The sequence below is a fragment of the Haemorhous mexicanus genome, chromosome 1 (genome assembly GCF_027477595.1).
Source record: "Haemorhous mexicanus isolate bHaeMex1 chromosome 1, bHaeMex1.pri, whole genome shotgun sequence".
Classification (NCBI taxonomy): Eukaryota; Metazoa; Chordata; class Aves; order Passeriformes; family Fringillidae; genus Haemorhous; species Haemorhous mexicanus.
Window position 1 is genome coordinate 136,620,980 of NC_082341.1, and position 21,119 is coordinate 136,642,098.

General features: G+C 36.2%; 1 protein-coding gene across 7 annotated transcripts in view; it reads left to right on the top strand.

Annotated features, from left to right (window-relative positions):
• VPS13B (vacuolar protein sorting 13 homolog B) overlaps nt 1-21,119 on the top strand; it is a 431,824-nt gene that overhangs the window by 186,631 nt on the left and 224,074 nt on the right. For 6 of the 7 annotated variants that reach the window (XR_009488944.1, XM_059864515.1, XM_059864541.1 and 3 more), the window contains exons 20-21: nt 7,622-7,731; nt 16,795-16,942. Coding sequence is in view for 6 of the 7 variants with exons in the window: in XM_059864515.1 (XP_059720498.1) it covers nt 7,622-7,731; nt 16,795-16,942 (258 nt within the window). In the remaining variant the exon portion in view is untranslated. The remainder of the gene's footprint in view (nt 1-7,621; nt 7,732-16,794; nt 16,943-21,119) is intronic. The other variant, XM_059864533.1, reaches the window with a different exon arrangement.

Genomic DNA, 21,119 nt, shown 5'->3' on the forward strand with positions numbered 1-21,119 from the left:
GTGGCAGGGGAGGTTTAGGTTGGATTTCAGGAAAATGTGGCCATGGAACAGGCTCCCCAGGGAAATGATCAGAGCACCTAGCCTGACAGAGTGACACTTCAAGAAATGACGTTTAAAAAAGTGTCTGGACAACGTTCTCATGCACACGATGTTATTCTTGGGTTGTCCTGTGCCAAGTCAGAAATTGGATTTGAGAATCCTTGTAGGTCACTTCCAGCTCAGCATATTCTGTGATTTATCTAGTTAATTTTCTCTCTTATCCCTTCTAGTTTCTTTAAAAAATTGTGGAATTTGTATAGGGAATTCCAGTAGACTACATAATTAAATCTGCTTTGAACTTGTTCTTCTAGGAGAACACCAGGTTTGAGCCACAGTATTCTTATTTTAACACTAAATTTTTCACCATATTTTTGCAGAATAGAATATCATCCAAAAGTAATACTAAAGATTAAATGGAAGATAGGATTTGTCGCCCAACTCCTCTGATTTCTAGTTTCAGTCCATTAAATAAAGGAATTAGCAAAATTTTTGATAAATAAAAAGCATTTGAAGATTTTGTTCCTAATCTGCTTGAGAGTGTCTGTTTTCAGTAGTTCATCCATTCATTGGAGTTACTGTGTTTTACAAGTGCGAGTAAAAATCTTTGTAACATGAAAAAATAGCTACAACAGCCTTTCAAATGGGACTGAGGAGGTCTCAGGTAGAGCAAATAAAAAATTAGGAAATTGCCTCATAGTTTCTTCAGAGCTCCAAACACTTCTTAGTTTCATGGAATGTAGTCTCCTCTTGATCCATAGGAGTAACTGTAAGTGGTATTGATTCCATACAGAAAATGGAAACAGCCTTGACATTGTAACATGTATCTCAACTCATTTGTCACAGAGCTAAACAAGTGGAAATTCTCAGGCCTTTTTTAGCATTTTGAAAATCTGGTCAGGAAGGGTCAAGTCTAATGACTGAGAGTCAGATTGATGATCAGATTTATAATAGTGCCTGTCAGATAGTTTTCTAGTGGGACTTGAGGAGGAAGAGACAAAGGGGCCAGATTTTGGTAGAGACCTTTGTAAACTACTGGCTTGTGTTACTGAGTTTCTGAATACCTGCTTTTTTAGCAATGTGTCCATTAACAGCCTCTGCTTCCAGTCAGCTTGGGCCACCCTGCAGTCTGACTGGAAACACAGCTCTCTGGGAAACTCAAATGCTTTATTTCCCCATATTCTTTTATGAATAAAACAAAGTGTTCTAAACAGTGTTTTTGAAAGCATTCCAATTTTCTTTACTTGCTGGTTTTAAAGTCCTTATACTATGTCCTTCCTTTCTGTTTATTTAGTCTTTTCTGTCAGTTGAATTTAGAATTCCTCATTTTCCTTTTATTTACAGAATAGTAAGTATGATGGTTAAATATATAAACAACCTAAAAGTGAACAGGAGGAAATGATACTTGAGTGAGATATTCTTGCAATAAAAACGTAGAATTAAGGAAGAGGTGCTATGCAGCTCATCATAGGAATATTGCCATTACCTTTTCATAGAGATGATTCAGTAATCATTTAAATAAAGCTGATATTTCTGTACAGTACAGCTGCCTACACATTTTCTTTTTTTATTGGTCTTTACTGCCTGTTAAATTGTTTCTCTGAACCACACACCATATTCTCTAAGGGAAATTAAAGTTTTGATAAAATTATTTTGGAAAAAAAGAAGCCTTTCAAGATAACTTGTTTTTGTTTCAAAAACATGCAGCACAAAAATTAAATGTGAATATTCTGGCATTTTTGTGAAAGCTTCTAACTCAGCATATCACAAAGTTTTTCCTCAATAAGAAAGACAAAGTGCTAAATGGACTAAGTTCCATTCTTAACATCAGAGATGATGTGAAATAACTGAAGGTTGTTGTCCATACCTTGATTTGATATGGCTTTCTGCAGATTGATTTGCAGAGATGTGACTTCTTGTACTTTGAAAATGATGCCTTACATACAGCACTTTGTGTTAAACGGTGTATCCAGCAGTTTTGTTTTGCCTCTTATGTTACATCTTTGTGTATACTTCTGTGTCATAATTCTGTAATTCAGCATTTGTGAACATTTGGGTATGTATATTGATAAAGGCAGGATACTTCTGTCTTTAAAAATTCATGATGGCTTATCAGAACACTCAATTAAAATTAGACCTGTCTGATTTAGTTATGATTAACACAGGATGGACTCATACATAAATTTTTTTTCTATTAGCTACAGTAGGCTAATATATATGCCACTTAGTTGTGGCCCATAACTTTAACATCTGATTTCTATCTGTGAGTCCTGCTGTGGGATTTAATAAATGCAGTTCTCTGCCTCACTTTCTCTATCTTTTAAATAAAAATAATTATGTTGAACCCCCCCCTTTTTTTTAATGCTTTTGATGTTTTCTGCTATAAACCTGAATATGAATTAGAAGGTCATGATAGAATTAGAAGTATGTTCTTAGGGAATATTTCTGAATATCAAAAGCTTTTTCAATTTTTTTGAAAAAAGAATGGTGTTAAAATCTTTGTGGGGTATGTATTCTTCGGCAAAGAGTAACTTTTATGAGAGAGCTGTGTATGCTATTACAGACCAAAGTGCCTTAGTTAATGGGAAAGTCTTAACCCACTACTTTTGTTTTAGTGAAATATTCTAATATTGGTCTAAGCAAATAAAATAATTGATTTCAGGGTTATTTTAAGCACTTGTTGAATGAAATACTCTATGCAAGTACAGTAGACTTGGAGGTTTTTTTGAGATAAAATTAGGATTATGTTTGCATCTGTAGGCATTGAAATCAACCTTGAATAGGGAGACATGCAGACATATATTTCAGTAGTTAGACAAAATTTCTTAACTTACTGTAGCAGCTATAATGTAAAAATAATTTTTCACAGTCACATAAACTTTGATGTGGGTTGAACTGTCAGTTTCCCCTGTGTGACTCAGCAGTTCGGGATGAAATGCAGGACAGTGTCTCTTAGATAAGCTGATTATTTTGCAAGACTCATATTAGCTTTGTCCTTGATATTCCAAAGTAGACCAAAGTTGTATGATTAATTTTTATGCAGTGTAACTGCAATTTCTAACTCTTCAGCTCTCATTCTTCATGTTGGGATGTTATTAAAAATGGCTGTGGTGCTACAGGATAACTAATTGATAAAGCCTATTTGGAATGTGGGTAAGGAGCCATTCTGGCAGTAAGCAGAGTAGTGAAGAGGAGTCTTTGTCCCTTAGTTGACTCCCAGGCTAAAATTAAACAGACGTAGATATTTCCACACTTAGGGATTTACAATGTATCTGCTTTGAGTCAGATAGCAGAAAGAATTAGTTACTTACATGCTAGTACAAAATAGATCTCTTCATTTGGGTGTAATATGCAGATCTGCATTTTTATAGTATGCCTTAGTGAAAATGCCCTTCAGAACAGTAAGGAAAAGAAAGTAAAAGTTATATTTCTTCTCTCAGGTATCATTTAAAATAATTAGGTACTAAATGAATGATGCTAACTCAACCTGTTAGCATCTGCATATCATTCATGTGTCCGGAGAGATCTAGGAGTCATTGCTCAAAGCTAAAATAGTTCATGGTGCAGTTTATATAGCAAAATGATGTAGTATTTTATAAGTTAGTTACTAAAAATATACTTGTCAGAATACTAAAAATATAAGCTTGTCAGAATTAGGTTTTATTGTAAATCATTCCATTTGTTCATTTTTGTGATCCCTCCCGTACAGAAAATGTACGTCAACTCAAAATTCGGTTTCTCATAGAGGTTTTTCAGTTTATTTTATAGGGGGATTTCTGAAATGTGTTCCTAGAAGTTTTTACTGGAAATAATATTCAGGTGTGTTTTGATACTGTATACACACAGAGCAAAATTTGGAAAAAATTCTGCTAGGGTGGTGGTCCTTTACTGTGGCAAAAATTCATTTTTAGGTGCATAAATGGCAAGATTATTGTCTGCTCTTCCTAGTATTTTTTTTCCTCCAGATTGTTCAAAATGACTCAGTAATGCAGTTTACTTATTCACAAGATTTGTGCAGCTCAAAAATTTTTTTTTTGGCAAGGGTTGCCACCTCCCTTCTCCTCCCCAAAGTGCTCATTCACTTCCACATTATTTTTCACTGTCCTGCCTCTTTCATTCTTTTCTTGTGTCTCTTTGATATTTGAGGCTCTTTCGTGTTCTTTTGTGATGACTGAACATTCCTCAGCTCCACAACTCTACTGCTGGACTCTGCCATATCTCACCCATCCTGCCTTTCCCTATGGCCTCTGTTCTTTGCAGCTGTGTTCACAGGGTGGGTGTCCTCTCCCACCTCACCTGAAGTGTACCACATTACCTGTTTTCCCCACTTTTTTCCCCTGGGTTTCTGTGGAGGAATCCCAGGCTGGTGACTCCTCTGCTCCCTGCTCCTCCAGCAGCCTTTGCTCAGCGCTCCAAGTGGGAGGAGGTGGCAGCGGGGCCAGTCCAAGCAGGAGGCCCCAGTTATCTTCTGCAGGCTCCCCTCCCTTGGGAAGAAAAGTGCTGTTGTTGCAGCTGTCATCATCCAAGGAGACTTAGCAGGAAGCTCATCCATGGGATGGGAGTGCCAAGCATCTCTGTGCTCTGCTGCCTTCCCTTCATCATCCTCCTCTGCCTGACTGCAGCCCCCCTGTCTTCTATTCCTTCAGGAGAGAGTGGGAATTTGTGAAGGAAGGAAATTATTTGCCCAGGCTGAGCCTGGCAAATGACACCATGACTCAGGAAATTCTCAAACATTAAAGATTACATGGTGTTGGGTCCAATACTTATTTTTCAAATCTGTTACTAGATAGATGTAATAGATAACTCTGGCCAGAACTGAGATCTGGAAAGGAAACCCTAGTATGCTATGGGACTAAGGTCTGTTTTTTTTTCTGAAATGTAAATTTAATTAAAAGGAAAAAAGGGGAGGGGAAGAAAAGAAAGTTCTCCACAATCTTAATGAAATCCAGGGAACTTGAGGATTGCATTTTGATGGAGACAGAATAGCAATTTTTTTTTATTTTAGGCATGTTAGGAGTCTGCCACCAGCTTCAAGCTTGATCCTCAAATTGGTTAAGAACTTCCTTAAAAACTTGGGAGGATTCTTATTTCTTGACATGGAAACAGGAGGCAAATCTGAGGAACTTTTTTTAATGGATGCTGATTTTGAAGAAAGCTGTTACACAGAAAACAACTTTACAGAGGTGATTAAACTGCCCTTAAATGTAGTGGCTGAGTAGCAAGCACAGCAGTAAATTTCAGTAATTTAGTGTGACAGAGGTGGCTCAGTAGGAAGCTGAAGTTACCTGACAGTCAAACCGAAAGGCAAATAATGCAGCTGGTTATCTGAGTGCTTCTGCCGGGTTTGTTTTGTTTGCTTCTTTTGTTTTATTTTCTTAATATCCTGGGCACAGGCTATCAAAAGACAACTGGAAGAATGTTTGCTATTACTGCCTTACTGTAGAGTTTATAGGATTGTGCTAACGTCGACTTCATTGAAGGGAAAGGAGAGTTTCAGTTCAAAGCTTGATTTACTTGTATTGAACTTCTTAGTTGTATCTATTTTTTTCAGTAATCAAGAAACTCTGTTAAGTTACTAGAATGATGTGCTGCAGTAACACTGTATTTTTCTTTCCAGGAGTCTGTTAGAAATGTGGGGTTTTCTGTTGACTGTGCCTGTAGGCTGCCTTTGTGCTGCACTCATTGGGAGGTCTGTCTCCCACTTTCCATATCACATGTATATTAAACCTTTCATTAAGTACTGCTGACAACAGGCGGTGTCTCTTAAAGATGCAGGAGTCTTGTACATTGGCATATAAATATCTTATAAAAGATAATGATTGTAACATATATTTTATCAATCCTCTGTTACCTTCTGCTTCCTTTTTCTGGTTTCCTGCACATCCTGCCACAAGGCATGTTCACTGCTCTTACTTGCATGTTACCCATTTGTACTTGACATTGGCTTTTCCTTTAACTGCAGATTTATTTCTAAGGTTTATTACTGACATTTAAAACCTTCAGCTCCCATGGACTAGTCTGTGTATAGGAGTTCCTCGCAGTGTGTGTTCCAACTCCAGGCCTGGGCTAGGCAGATGATTTATCTTCGTGTGTTTCCTGATTGCCATTTTCCCATTGTGCTCATCAGGCTTTGCTTGTGTCACCCCAGGTTGGTGGGTCTTTTGCCATTTGGAATTCAGCTGGCTTTAAAATTTTGTTATATACAATAAACTCATAACTTATATTTTTTTCATTAATTTCCCATTTACAGTTTTGCTGATGTGTCTTTTGAGGCACATGTTTTTACTGTTTTTTGGAAAGTACATTGAATTGTGTGTCAAGCTTTCTGAATGTATTTGAATTTATTATTAAATGCAGATTGCTGCATAATTACATTGTATACCACAGAGTAAAATGTTGTGTATATTGCTTTAGGAACTATGATTCTTGGTGTTACAGAACTACTGTAATTCTGTGGAATTTGGTGATGAGATCTTCCAGTAACCAGGATTTCTGTTTTAAATTTATTTTGTTACTTTTTTCATTATTTCATATATTAATTTGTAGTAAAATTGCAAAGCTTATATGAAAAAATAACTGCCTACTACTAGTTGCTACACTTTTTCAGTAGTTGCTACCTTGTATTCCATTTATCCATTTGCCTCTCATTTGTACAGCTCTGTAATTATGTTCTGCTGCAATAGATACATTATCTGTATTATTAGAAAAAAAGCCTCACCAATGTATCATCAGATTTTTAGTGCAGGTTTAATGGAGATGGTGCTTGATAATTAGGGTTTTAGTGTGCATGGTTTGATGTATATGCTAATATTTCTGGGTACTGAAGTAGTTTTTCTCCTGTTTTGAGCCTTAACATTTTCCATGTGAGGTTTTCTTCACAAAAGAAAACTAGAAGTTTACTTTTAAGAAATAGAGTAGTCCTGTCTTGTAATTCTAGGTCCTAGAAAGTGGGATAAGGTGTATTGTAAAGCTTAGGAAGAGCTCACAGTATGGAGGCTGCTAGTGTTGTCAGCTAAAAAATTTGCCTTATTTTGCCTAACTCATCCTCTAAAGAATATTCATGACCATGTTTACATGAAAAATGTTTGTCCTGAGCTTTGGGCAGAGCTAGTGTAAAGTAGGCCTGTCTTTATTAAAAGAACTCACTGTCCTAGACCATGGGGTTTTTTTTAATTGAGGTTGTGGGGAGTCATACATTGTATTCTTCCCTTTCTGCCAAGGGTCTTATTGACTCATTTTTTGCAGAGTGTTAATGTTAGCTAAGAATTTGAGGGAAGGTGTTGTGTGTATTCAGTTGTATAAGCAATTTTGTGAAAACAAGCATTTTTCTTGACAAAAAGTTGTAATAAACCAATCAATATGCAAGTTGCTGCATTTTTTTAATATGTGCATATAGTGCTGGTAAGTTTCTCACTTTGAATATGTAATTAAAGTTGTTCTCTAAGTATTATTATTTATTATATGTGTAGTCCAAGCCAAATAAAACTCTGCATTAAAGATGATTTGTTTGCAAGAAAACTGAATACATACAAGGAGATTCTTGAGCAGGTAGTTTAATTTTTTTTCTCTTTTCTATGGTGTGCAGGTGCTGTTCTCTTGTCCAGTGTACAAGGATTAGCAATTAATGTTGACCCAGTCCTGTATACATGGCTTATCTACCAACCTCAGAAACGAGTCAGCAGACACATTCAGCAGGTATGTATTTGAGGAGGAAAAGGGATGGGGAGAGGGGAAGCTTTCACTTCTATATATGGCAAGTAGTTAATTTTTCCAAGTATTTGTAGTTTGTTACTGCTTCCTTGTGATTTGTTGCACGTACTGTTGATCTTATTTTGATTTATTTAAAATGTTAAGTTGGCATATTAAAATTTTAATTTCACAACTTTTTCATTGTTTATTAAAAGGACAAAGAAGATGTGTTTGTGATCACCTTCTAGGAATATTATTTTGCAACTATTCTTAACTATTGAGACCTCATAAGCCTTGAGTCTGAATAGTGCATCATATTTTATTTGTGATGATTTATCACATAATTGTATAACTGGTTATAAAGTCAGCACTCTTAATAAACCCCATTTTAATAGGAGATGAGCCATACAGTTCATAATTTGACAGAAGTGATTGCTGTAGCAGATTCTGTATATGATGTCAAAATAGGTATTTGGATACGATGTGCTTGACAAAGATAGAAGCAGCTGAGGCTGGGGGTCTCTGTGGTCCCTTGACATGTTCTTAATCCTGATTTTCATGCCATATATTCCTGACCTGAAAAGAACACTAGTTTTCCCTTAAACTAAACTTAATTCTAACTGTTGTTTGGCAGAATTTCCTGGAACTTAAATGTGCTATAGCTGATCAAACTGGTGGTTGATGTCACCAGTGATGTTGTCTCACTTAGAAGTGGTCAGTTCTTAAGTGACAAATGTAAAAATCTCAATATTTGTCTCATAACTATAGAACACTGTGCACATCAGAGAAGTTTCATTCTGGGCCCCTGAAGTGGGAGGATAAACATTACTTGTAAACATTTGTTTCTTGTGTCCAAATTAGCTCATTAGGTAGTAATTGTCAAACATTAATTTGAGTCCCATTAAGCTCATTCTGCACCAGCATCTGAAAAACTTCACTGTGATATTGAAGCTTTGTTATTGTTTTAATAAATTGATTCTGGTTTTAAATATGTTGAGTTATTCTTCATTCCTGCATCATAACTGGAGCAGCACATTTCCTGGTGTATGTCTTTTGCAAAACAAACCATTTATCTGCTTTTTATTGTTACATAACCTTCCAAAATGTAATCAATCCTGCTTATCCTGCTTATTTTAAGTGTTTGTATTAAAAGCTGTTTTTAACATCAGTGTATTTAATCAGCTGTTAGTCAGTGCTTTCTTTCTCTGTTGATACTGGGTTACTAGATGGGTTAAGTGACTACTTTAGTAAACTTGTTTGTCCCTGGTTTTGATCCTCAGTGGTAAAATTTTTAGCCAAATTATATTTAAGTATTTATGTTGTAACTTGTGTCATTACCTCATACAGCCTTCTAAATTTTTTCATCATGTATTTCAGATTAAAATTACTGAATCACAATCCTAATGTTATTTGCATTTAAAATGTCTTAGCAATTTGAAATTATTTTAAATATGAGTCTATAAACTCAACTGTCAATGTCATACCATTTACATTGTTAACATTGTGGGAATGGACTGCATTAATAGTACAAATTAAATTGTCTTTAGCAGTCACAAAGAAACTTTATTTGAAAAGAAAACTATACCTGTAATAAATTATGCTTAACCACTGACTTTTTCTTTATATAATGCTATAATTATCCTAGAATAAGAATTCTAGTCAATGCTAGGCCTTGTGCCTTATTTTTTGGAAAAATTCAGCTCGTTACCATAATCTAACTAGTATAACCAAACAAAAATGCTCTCTAAAACCTTCCTGATTTTTGAACATTTAACAGCCATAAGATACAATGCTTTCAAGCAAGAGTTACGGTCAAAATGTTATTGATTGGTAAAGCTCCTATCTTCCTCTGTTCTAACTGTCAGTCTTACACAATTGCAACAGAAAAAAAAGAAAATATTTTCTTTAGAAGTCTTTTGTATGATTCAGAGATCTTAAATATGGAGACATTTTTAAGTTTTAAAACAATGCTTTTGCTCTGTCATTTTGAGTAAGTCAAAGCTGTGAGTTCTAGCTGAAAACTCAGAGTTAGAAAACCTTTCAGTACATTTGGCCCTTAGTATATGTTAAACTCATAATATTAGTACTTGATAAAATAAGTTAAATGAAAGTATTTATTTATTTATCTATCAGTACAGCTATAGTCATGTAAACTTCTGCTTTCATACAGGATGGGGCTGAGATTGTCTGGCCCCCCACAGGGATGGGATACCTTTACTTATGAACTTTTTCATTTTTGTTTGTCTTTGAACTATTTTTCTGGGATTTTGATAGTGCCAATTTGGTAGTACATATATTTTATATCTGCTGAAATATTCACCGTGTCTGTTGTAACGGGTTTTAACTAAAAGCATGACAAGTTAGAAACAGGGAACATAATAAGCTTCATTTTCACAAAACTCATAACATTTCAAAGTCTCTTTGGCCTCAGTGCCATTTTATTCAGCTGGAACAGAACAGTGACTGACTGCTGTGCTGGAGTGTGGGGGTACATGCAGCCCCTCTTCATTTATTACTGTTGGACTGCTGCTAGGCAAAGCTCTCTTTGCACCTTGCTGCCCAGCAGCTGAGAATTGTACAACTGGTGTGATAACCAAGGCCATTATGTTGGTATTCAATTTAAGAATGCTTTAGTCTGTATGGATTGTTTTTGTACAATGAGCTGTAAGTGTAGTGACACTCAGCATGGGAGTAGTTTGTGCACCAGTTGCTTATCTGCCTAAACCCCTTGTGTTTCTTCAGTCTGAATGCCCTGTTGAGAAGGTAAATTCTTTATAAATGCTTATGAAAGGTTAATCTGACCAGAATTTAACAAAGATACTGCTATGGAGTGAGTTCTGTACTCATGCTGTTTATAGCTTGTTAACAATGACTCCCAAATGAAAAGCAAAACAAAGCCAAGTTTAGAGGCCTTGTTTGCAGTAATTTAATATTTTATTTTGACATTTTTTGGAAGGTTTTTTTCTGGTGAGTTTTGTGGCAGCAAGGCCCTGTTTCTAGTAATTTTAAAGTATTGTTTAATGTTTTATTATGACTGTTTTAAAAGACTTTTTCAGCTGTAGCTTGTTTTATTTTTTTAAACCAATGCTGTTTTCGTATTTTTGCTCTCTTTTAAAAGCCCATACTTAGCTTTGCAAAATAAAAATTTGAAGAGTTTCTTTTCCTTAATAAGAAGCCTTAGCTATACTTTGATATGGGACAGTCAGTATGTGTGACACTTTTTGCAGTAAATTTATAAACTAGTGTGTTTCATCTTTCTCAAATGCACATTAATGTAAAGCCTTTGTAACTTGTCAATACTTTTCTTACATTATTGATTAGTGTGAGCTAAAATGAGTAATTTTAGGGAAAGACTGAATTATCAAAAATATGTACTCATAGATGCCTAATATAGATCTGTATTGCTCATATTTCTGTCCATTTTTTTGGCTGCTCCATACATGTGCAGGTGTTACTACCTAATTTAAGGAGCATTTCAGTAACAGAGTAGATCTAAACCCAGGAGGTCAGGGTGAACATTCTTAGTCATATATCAGAACAGCCAAGAGAAAGACATTGCACTTCTTCCAGATTCATCATGCTTTAAAACACTGGAATGTCATTTCAGAATCCAGATTTCTCCTTTTCCTGAACATCTGCTCCATGGAAGACTCTGTATCCCAATTCAAACCCAAGAATTTTTTCTCAGCTGTGTAGGTAGATTAAAAAATCAGTTATTAACAATTCAATTTAATCATGTGGTTTTTTTCTTCAACTCTGCTTTTTCTCTGCTCATTTTCTCTTTACCATTATCTTAGGAATTTTACTGTGTTATGAAGTTCTTTCACTGCTTGTGGAAAGTTCATCATGAACTGAGGGTAATACCAAGCTTGATGTTGTACTTCGGCTGGTACTTTGTTTAGAAGTCTGCATCAGAGCTCTCCCTGGAATTTTTGACTAAGTTGAAATAATTTTATCGTTATGACTTGATCAGTAGTCTCTTGTAGAACAAGCAGATCCTTGGAATTGTTCTGTCTTAGAATGACTTTGGGAATATTGCACATCCTTGATGCTTTAAGAGCCAAATGTGTGATAATGAGCAACAATGAATGAATGACAGAATGGAAGAGGAGGTTTCAGTACCCAAATTATTATTATTATTATTATTCCATGTGTCAGCAAAGCTTGCTGTTGAGGGCAGAGCTGTGTTGTCTTGTTTTTCTCTTTTACCTTGGAAAAATAGCTGGAAATGCTTTGCTAAAACAAGCATGTTCCTATAGTAAACGTAATTACCTTCTTGGTGCACAGAGATTTCTCAAATTATGATAGATTTTGATTTCTGATATTGCTCGCAGGTCAGAAGCACTGTGTTTATCCCTACAGGATCTGACACCTCTTACCCCATGGAAGGCATTTTAGTTTCTGAAAGATACAGAAATGAAATTACTTCTTACTTAAGGAACTAAAGCTACATGGAACTCAAACCTTGTAACTTCTGCTTTCAGAGGCCCCTTGAAACTGCTGATGGAATGCTTTCATTGGTGAAAATGAGGGTTTTCTTGGCTGACATCAGTCCACCACATAAATTTGGAAACATTACAGCTAATCAGTTGTCAGTCTTTTATTTCAGCAGAACACTTTTCCAGTACCTGAAGTGCCAGCCTGAAACAATCATAGAATTTCATCTGAATTACCATGTCCACCTGCCAGGAAAGAAGGTGGTTTTGTGCACCCTAGGGGTGAAGCAAGTCTTTTTATTTAGCAGTTAATTTTAATTAATGCATTTTTATTCATTCATTTAATTTTAATTGGGAGCTAGGCCTAATGCCTTGCTTTATTTGAGCTCTCTGAAACAATTAAGGTGTACTAGTAATCTTAGAAATCAAAACAATTCAATGTAACTCAGTAGTCCAACAGTAATTGCATTTTCATGTCATCAGAACTTGTTGCAAGGTAGGCAGGGTGGATCCTCCTTGCTGTCACAGCTCATTGTGGTACAGTTTGGACAGTCTTGTAGCAAATGTAAATATTCTTCTGTGAGGTAGATAGTGATTGCATGACAGTGATCTCAGATGTTCAGTAAACACCATGTGTTGAGCAGAACTGCCATCCATCCCCACTCTGAAGACCTTGTTGATTTTTCTTCCTGCTTGCTAGCTGCATGCTGCTGCAGGTGTAACCATCGTTCTGTGTGCATGCAGCATCCAGCATGTGGGATAACTGGGTTCTGTACCATCTCAAGGACAGCCATTCATGTCTGGGCTCAAGCTTTTGAATTTGACATTTCACAAGCCAGTGATAATATTTAGGTTTCTATCTCGGAATATTCTTTGGCCTTTGGTTTGTTTTCAGGGAGGTGACTGTATAGGCATCCCTTGAATGAAAGTTATTTGTCTGTTCAGTTTTTCAAGTTTTCTGTAAAATTCATTTCTCATGCTCCCAGATCTGCCTGCAGTCTCTTCAGCCTCACGTTTGTGGGAAGTTGTAATTCAGAAATAAAATATTTATTTACAAAAAATCCCAAGGAAAATGAAATATTAACTCACCTAAGGTAAATTAGTCCTCTTTGCAGATATTTGGGTTTTGTTAGTTGGCATGTCTCCACATAAATCAGGAAATACTTGGTCTGTTGTATTTTTGGCAAGCTGTTTTTTAGCTATTGTTTTTCTGAGCCTTTCTCTGATTTTAGATCTTTATCATTTACAAAGTCATGTTGACCACGTAGTATGAAGTAAAAAAAAATTCCAAAATTGGTATCTGTTGATCTGTTTGCATGCTTAAATGGCATGTATATGTGTGTACACATAGTTTGTGTACACATACTTAACATGGTATGCAATGTGTCAGATTATTTGTGCCAGTAAAGATTAAATTTAGAAAAGGATTGCTTTTCTGTAGTTTTTCAGCCACTGCTTAAAACCCCAATTTTAACAATTACATTTGAAAAGTAGTAACCTTTCTTCTTTTGAAAGATGTGAATTGTTATTATTGTAGTATTCTGTATAAAATTTCCAAAAAACATTATTGATAGGACTGTCAGTATTCTAGAACAAAATCTGATTTTGACTTTGTGTCAACAAAACAATCTCATAGGAAAGCTGCTGTAGTTCCAGAACTTTGTTACATGTTCTGTGTCTTCTATAACACAACAAGTAAGTAACCATAAAACTCAATTCACCAAGTAGCTGAATTAATGCTTTACTACATCCTACTTTATAGCTGGCTTTCTGGATTCTTGTGATTAAATGCTTATGATAACACTAGCCTGCAGTGCCTCCTTTCCCATCAGATTTGCCTTCTCTTACAGCTCTGGGGCTCTTGTCATCTGCATTTCCCAAGCCACAATTTCCTCATCAGTTTGTGGCTAAACCCCAAATCTTGACGATCCTTTTCCATCTCGTTCAATGCTGATCTTTCATCTTCTGGATTCTTTTAACCAGAAATCTTATGCCAAAAGCCTGACAAGATTGTACTGGGTGTCATCAGTGCAACATCAGGCTTGATTTCAGTGAGCAAAGATAAAACAGCTGTTTCATTGTCCAGATCAGCACTCAATATTTGGTCATAATTTTTTCCAGCTTTATCTGGCTGTGATAGCCTTGATGTTTTTCACTCTTTGACTAGTAGTGTAACTTATTATATTTTGCTGATCCATTTCTTCAGTGGTTCAGAAATAGATACAGCTTCTCCAGGCAGTTTTTCCATCCTATTGTCTTTTGTACTGTCCTGTATTGTCTGCATTCATGCTTCAGAAATTCTTGCTTCTCTTTGGCAAGTCAATGTTCTTGCAGTGTTACATCCAGAATTGCCAAATCATGGCTCAACAGTTGCTGTCATGAGAAAGCTGCAGATGGCTATGCCTTGTGAGAGTTGTATCAGATAAATTGCAAGATTTTGAGAATAAGTAATGAAAAATGTCTGATGAAAGTTTAGAAAACTTCAGATCCTCTCTCTGTATGCAAGTGGGAAGTATTTCTGTGGTGTAAAGGTTGTCTTTTCAAAGCTGATGGGATTTTTGTTGTTGTTGTAACTAGAGGGTATGTCAAGGTGGCATGTTACTGTATTCCAGAAAAATTTTTTAGTGCTTTTGGACACAAAGCTAATGACTGTACATTTAGAGGGAGGAGGAGAGATGAGAGTTCTGTTTGTCATCGAAATTAGTATTTTTCTATTAACTTTGCATACCACTGTATTTATAAATGGATTGTTTTCACTGGAGTAGGATTAAATAGTTGATTGTCTTACTTTAATTTACTTTTATAGTGGAAAATGGTGAAGGGCATTTGGAAGCCATTCTCCTTCAATTAAATGATTTTTCTGTTTGTTTTGGGGTTTTGTATGTGTGCACATATTGCACACTGCTCGATTCAGTGATCTGTTTTCTATTGGAGAAAATTTACAAGCACATTGCCCGCCTCACACGAATTTGTTTCCCACAGAGATTCCTAATGCAATGTGTGAGGTTTCTCATTACACAGCTATATGGATTACATTTTCACTCCAATATGAACAAAATTGAATTACACAAAAATTAAGATGCGTGTAATCCTAATGTCTGATCTTTAGCAAAGAACTTTGTCATCTTTAAATGATAACCGTCTGCAAAATCAGTGGTAGAAGTATTCTGCTTTTGTCGACTGGGATGCATCTGCAATTTACATAGCAGCTGATGTTACAGCAAAATGTTACGGGCCAACTGTATAGCAACACTGAGGAGCAAATTGTTTTTAGCAATTTTGTCTTTTCTTGCTTGCATTAATAAAAAAGTAACAACAAAGCAAATAGACAATTCATTTGTTCCAGAATCCATGTGGATTAATGCACATCTCTCTTTTCTAATCTTAAAATAAGGATGCAGTACTTCAAACTTAGTTTCATTGCCTACAGTTTTGTATTTTTGTATATGTCAACAGTTTCCCATTTTGAGCAGGTTCTTTTTTATTGATATGCTTGAAAGTCCCAAGTTCATTGTGGCATTGTGTGTTTTTAGAATCGGTTATTCCTTTTGTAACTCAAAAATGGTTTCGCCCTTGGGTCCCCCCCATGTACTTCCCTCACAATGGTTTCTCCCTAGTTCCTCCCTTTTGGAGCTGCCCCCCTCCCCTGTCTGTCATGGTAACCACCCCCCCTTATCTCGAGAATTCTCTGTGTCAATCATCCCTTATTCGATGTATGATTTGCCCCTGGGGTTTTTCCCCTCCCCTGTGTGATCCTCAGTGGCTTAGCTGTAACCCGCGCTCCTCCCTGGGTCCTCGCTATTGGTAAGCTTTGTGTCTCCTCCTATCACACCCACTCCCTTTATCAGCGCCCCGCTCCAAGTCCTTCTGCTGGTCACCCGTCCCTGGCACCGCCGGGGGAGGTTGAAAGATCTTTGGTTCCTATACGGGCCTCCCTCCTCCTTCCTTTGCTTCGGTACCTCGTAGCCGAGATCCGGCCTGCACCACCCACGCCGCAGGCGGTAACCACTACCCAGGGTTCCGGAGGGGATCCGGGAGTGGCACTTCGTTTGGCCATCTTCGGCCGGGCCCGGGCACGCAGCCGGGCTCCCGTACAGCCCCCGCGGCCATGGGAGAGAGGCTACGGTTCATAATCAGTAGCAGTCAAATTTTGTATTTAAAATGTTAGGAAGTAGCACAGTAATGTAGAAATATCAATACATCCAGTATTTTGGAGTTTAATGAAGGTTAATAAGCGTCTTTGGGTCTTCGTATCTGGCTAAAATTTTTCAGTTTCCATTAAACATTTAGATAATAATTTTAATTTAATAATAATAACTTATTTTAATAATAATTTTTGGTCATCATCCAGGTTTATTCCTCTGGTTTTTAAACGGTACTCTAAAGTTAGTTTTGTTTCACTTTTTTGTTTTCATAGAGCTTTTCCTCAGACTAACAGAATTACAAATTCAGATCTGAATGTAGCATTTAATTTCCATTTGTTTTCAAAATACTTGTGCTCCAATCAATGTGTAAAGTTGTCTTCTATACATTTCCAAATATGTAGTTTAAAACACGTTTCTCATGACAATGCCATAATTCTATGTTAATGAATCTTGAGTTTTAGTGGTTCACAAGGTATTTCTTTTTCTAGCAGTCTGTAGGAGCTGTTCCACTTGGTGTGGCAGTAACTCGAAAGAAAGAGGATGAAGCATCAGTTGGAAGTGCACCTTTGGCAAGGCAGCAGTCAAATCAAGCCTCTGAGTATGCCAGCAGTCCTGTCAAAACAAAAACAGTAACAGGTATATATATCATTTATTGAAACTATCCATTCTGCATTTGCAGCCTCCCTTGCTAAGGTGTCACCACAACATACCAGCATCAGCTGTGCAAGTACTATGGAACAACTTTTCAGCTTTAGAGAAATTAAAACTTTTAAAATTAAAAATAATCAAATGTATAGTTTTCAAATATGTGTTTATTTTTATTCTCATTTTTGTTTAGTACTGTTATTGGGGCCCTGATAGTCTAATGTAAAATATTTTTAGAAATGAGATAAAGGAGGTCTGCTTTCAATAGAATATCTGCTATTCACCTTGACATTTAGTCCATAATTTTATCAGACTTCACACTGCGATTAAACTCTGATTTCAGTCAGTCTTTTTACATTGCTTAAAGTCTGGCATGTGTGGAAGTCAAGATTTGTGCATAAACAGTTAAAATTTACTGTTTTCGAAATCACTCAGCATAGAAAGTGCATTTTTTGGCACTTCTGCTTATGTAGTTAAAGACATTTTTTATTTTAGGAGTGTTTTCTGGCCACTTAAGAGTCTAAAATGAAACTTCATTACCACTGATCAAGATAATATGGTTTTCTTGGAATTTGTAGTGTATTTGTTCATATGGCACTGTTTGCAAGAGGTAAAGTAGGTGATCATTCAAAAGAAATTACTATCCAGCTGAGACTTTTAGTGAGCATTGTGAAATGCACTGATCAAATTCTCTTTTCCTTTGCATTGATGTTTATTTCCAGATTATCATGAAGTACTTCAAGATGTTACCTGCTGAAACTAGGATTACAGTCTTGTTCATTAGTGGTAGTTAAATGCTATTTTGTGATTAAAAGGAGCTAACCCAGAAAATCTGTTTGCTGAATAGTAGTGGGTTGTCATGTTATCCATCACTGGTAGTAAGACAGCAGATTAATTTCGAGGACTTCCATTTAAGTCATAAATATCCTTAATTTTTGCCATTTATCCATTTATTTTTACAATTCATTTATGCATTTCCTTTATTTTTGCCTGTGATGAAATGACTGTACCAAGAATTTTCTTCTTTTGACTGTATTTGTCATCTGTTCTGCTTTATCAGCATCATAAATGGTATGAAAATGGTATGATTTGTTTCTTCTTGATGTTAATTCTACCTGTGCCTGCAAAGCACAAAGGTCTCTTTCACTAGAAAAACTTTCATTATTTTGAATATTTGACATTCAAATCCAGCTATTTGCATGAATAGATTCTAGATAAGTTTTTCTTAATTTATTTAACCAGTTTATCAAAAGTAGGCATGTAGTTCACAGAAATAGCTTTGTATTTAGAGTTTTGAAAACTGGTCTCCCAGTCTGACCTGCTCAGCATAGTAGCCCTTTTAGTTCTTCAGTGTTTGTTAGTCTTCACTTTCAGTATTATCTTTTCTGATCACACCAGAATATTCTACTAAAAGAAAGCATTATTGTTCAAAGTCTAGAAATGCCATGGATGCCAGTTTTGCTTTTTGGGGGGTTTTCTCTCTGTGAGAAATAATAAAATGAAATTATAAAGTATAAAAAAAGTCATAAAAGCAAAAGTGGGGTTTCTGTGCATCTCAGCTTCTTCCACCTTTTTAGTTTGAAGTCAATATCAAGATCTGTTTTCAGTTAAACATTGCTGCAAAAATGGGGAGTTCATTTGAAGATTTCATTTGTTATCTGCCACTTACTTTAGTCATCCAGTTTATCCAATAAGTTTAGCCTAGATGCTGAGGATTTTTTGAAATTAGGTAGATATTTGGCTTCTCTATAAACAATTTTGCAGCATGGAGTTCAATACTATGAAATGAGAGGTGATGGTGCTAATTCTCTCAAGAGGCAACACTGACTAATTCTTTTTTTGAATTAAAGGCAATAGTCTTTAATTCAAAATAGTCTTCTAAGGAAGGCAATAGTCTTTAATTCAATAATAGTCTTCTAAGGAAGAGACTATTGAATTTGGTTTCATTTATTTTCAATTGTTAAAATTGCTAAAATATGCTACTGTTTTTTCCAAGTGAAGCTACATATACATATCAGATGGTCTACTGGGTTTATTTTTAAGAGGCAGTGTGCCTGACACTACTGGGTTGAAGGACAGCCTGTTGTCATGGTTTAGCCCCAGCCAGCAAAGCAGCCACTCACTCACTTCCCCAGTAACAGAACAGTAGAGAGACTTGGAAGGGTAAAAGCTGGAAAACTCATGGGTTGAGATAAGGAGAATTTAATAGAGAAACCAGAAGTCACACAGGCAGGCAAAGCAAAACAAGGAATTAATTCAGTGTTTCCCATGGGCAGGGAGGTGTTCAGCCATCTCCAGGAGAGCAGGGCCCCAGTTACCTGAGAAGGTGAGCTCCATCACTCCACACATCCCCTCCTCCTGTTCTCCCAACTTTATTTACTGAGCATGGTGTCACGTGGTCTGGAATGTCGCTTTGGTCAGTTGGGGGTCACCTGTCCTGGCTCTGTCTCCTCCCAGCCTCCCATGCGCCCCCAACTTCCTCACCAGGGTGGCAGTAGGGGAGGCAGGAAAGCCCTTGGCTCTGTGTAAGCCCTGCTCAGCAATGGCAAAAACATCTCTATAATATCAACCCTGCGCTCAGCACAAATTCAAAACAAAGCCCTGTACTATCCCCTGTGAAGAAAATTAACTCCACCCCAGCCTAAACCAGCACACTTGTATTTTAAAATGTTAATGTATTTGTTATGCTCTGGAAATAAAATGGTAGGTATAATATAGCTGAAATATTTGATATTTACATGCAAAAAGTATGAGTAAAAATATAAAATTAATTTCAAAGAGCAAATGCCTTGTATAGTAACGAAATTAATTGAAGAGATGTTCTCTGCTTCAGTGGACCACACAGATTTCCCTTATTTAAAAAGAGTCATGTCCTGCTGCAGTGCCATGCATTTTCAGTTTCCTGAAATTTCATGTGATGTTGGAATCTTTTCCTTTAGAGTTTTCTTGTGCCAGGTTTGTCAAAATTAGCTTTGTAGTGGAAAATTCAGGGGGCAGTAGAAGTTAACACATATTTTGTGTCACCAAAATAAAAGGTCTCTGATTACGAAGCCACCAGTTACAGAGGTTAGAAAAGGTTGGATGGATGCAAATTTGCAAAGTGAAATCTCATTCTCAGAAAAGTTTCAGTGGATTCTTTCTTTGAAAATTTGTTTCTTTACAGCAGTTTAATGGGTTGGAAGACGTTGAATGAGTGACCATAGTTCATAAACTAAAAATAGAGTGCCTGTGATTCTTCTTTCTAATTTTTCTGGGTCCTTCGTTCCCACCATCTTTCACTTCATTTCCTCACTTTTAATTTCACCTACTTTCTGTCTGAGGTTTTTTTTCATTTTTTCTGTCACCTGTTTATATCAGGAATACCACTGATTATTGATCTAGGACATCTAATGTTACCAATTGTACAAAAGCATTCTAGGTAAAGAGACAGTGATATACTACATTGATATACTACATTGATATACTACATTGATATACTACATTGATAGGTACTTGATGATTAATAAATAAGAGGTACTTGTATACCTCTTATTTATTAATCATCAAGGCTATAGCTACACATGTTGTAAGAAAACTGAGACCTTATATTGATAATATGCACATATGCATGGTCTTTGTGCATTGAAAGGGATTTTATCTTAAAATCTTGCTGTTCAGGGGGTGATTTTGAAGTAATTCTTTTCAAGTCCAGCATGATCTCAGCAGTCACTCCCTTGAGAGTTGTTAGGAACCAACCCTAGGTACTAAATCAATGCAATTTGTAATCACAACTGTAAAATTATTTCAAACATTGAGTTCAGTTTATTAGTTAATGGCTGCTGACACCTTGCCAAAAATGAAGCATGGGAAAAGAGCAAAACTACAATCTATATGGTATCTGTCTCTGAAAATCCAGGGTTTCTGTTCTGAAGCCCCAAATTTATTTGTAAATCTCCTTAACCACAGAGGCTTCACAACCAGAATAAGATAATAGAATATGTGATTTAAATCTGATATGATGTGGCTGTGAACAAGAAAAGGGATAAAGAATATAGGAGAAAAAAAAAGGTTACATCTGTTTAGCTGTCCACCCATTTCTCCCATTCTCAGCAATTCAGCAGTTCCATGTTTGTTCAGTGATTCACAGATCTGTAGCTGTGCATAGAGGCAGGGCTCTCGTGTCTGGATA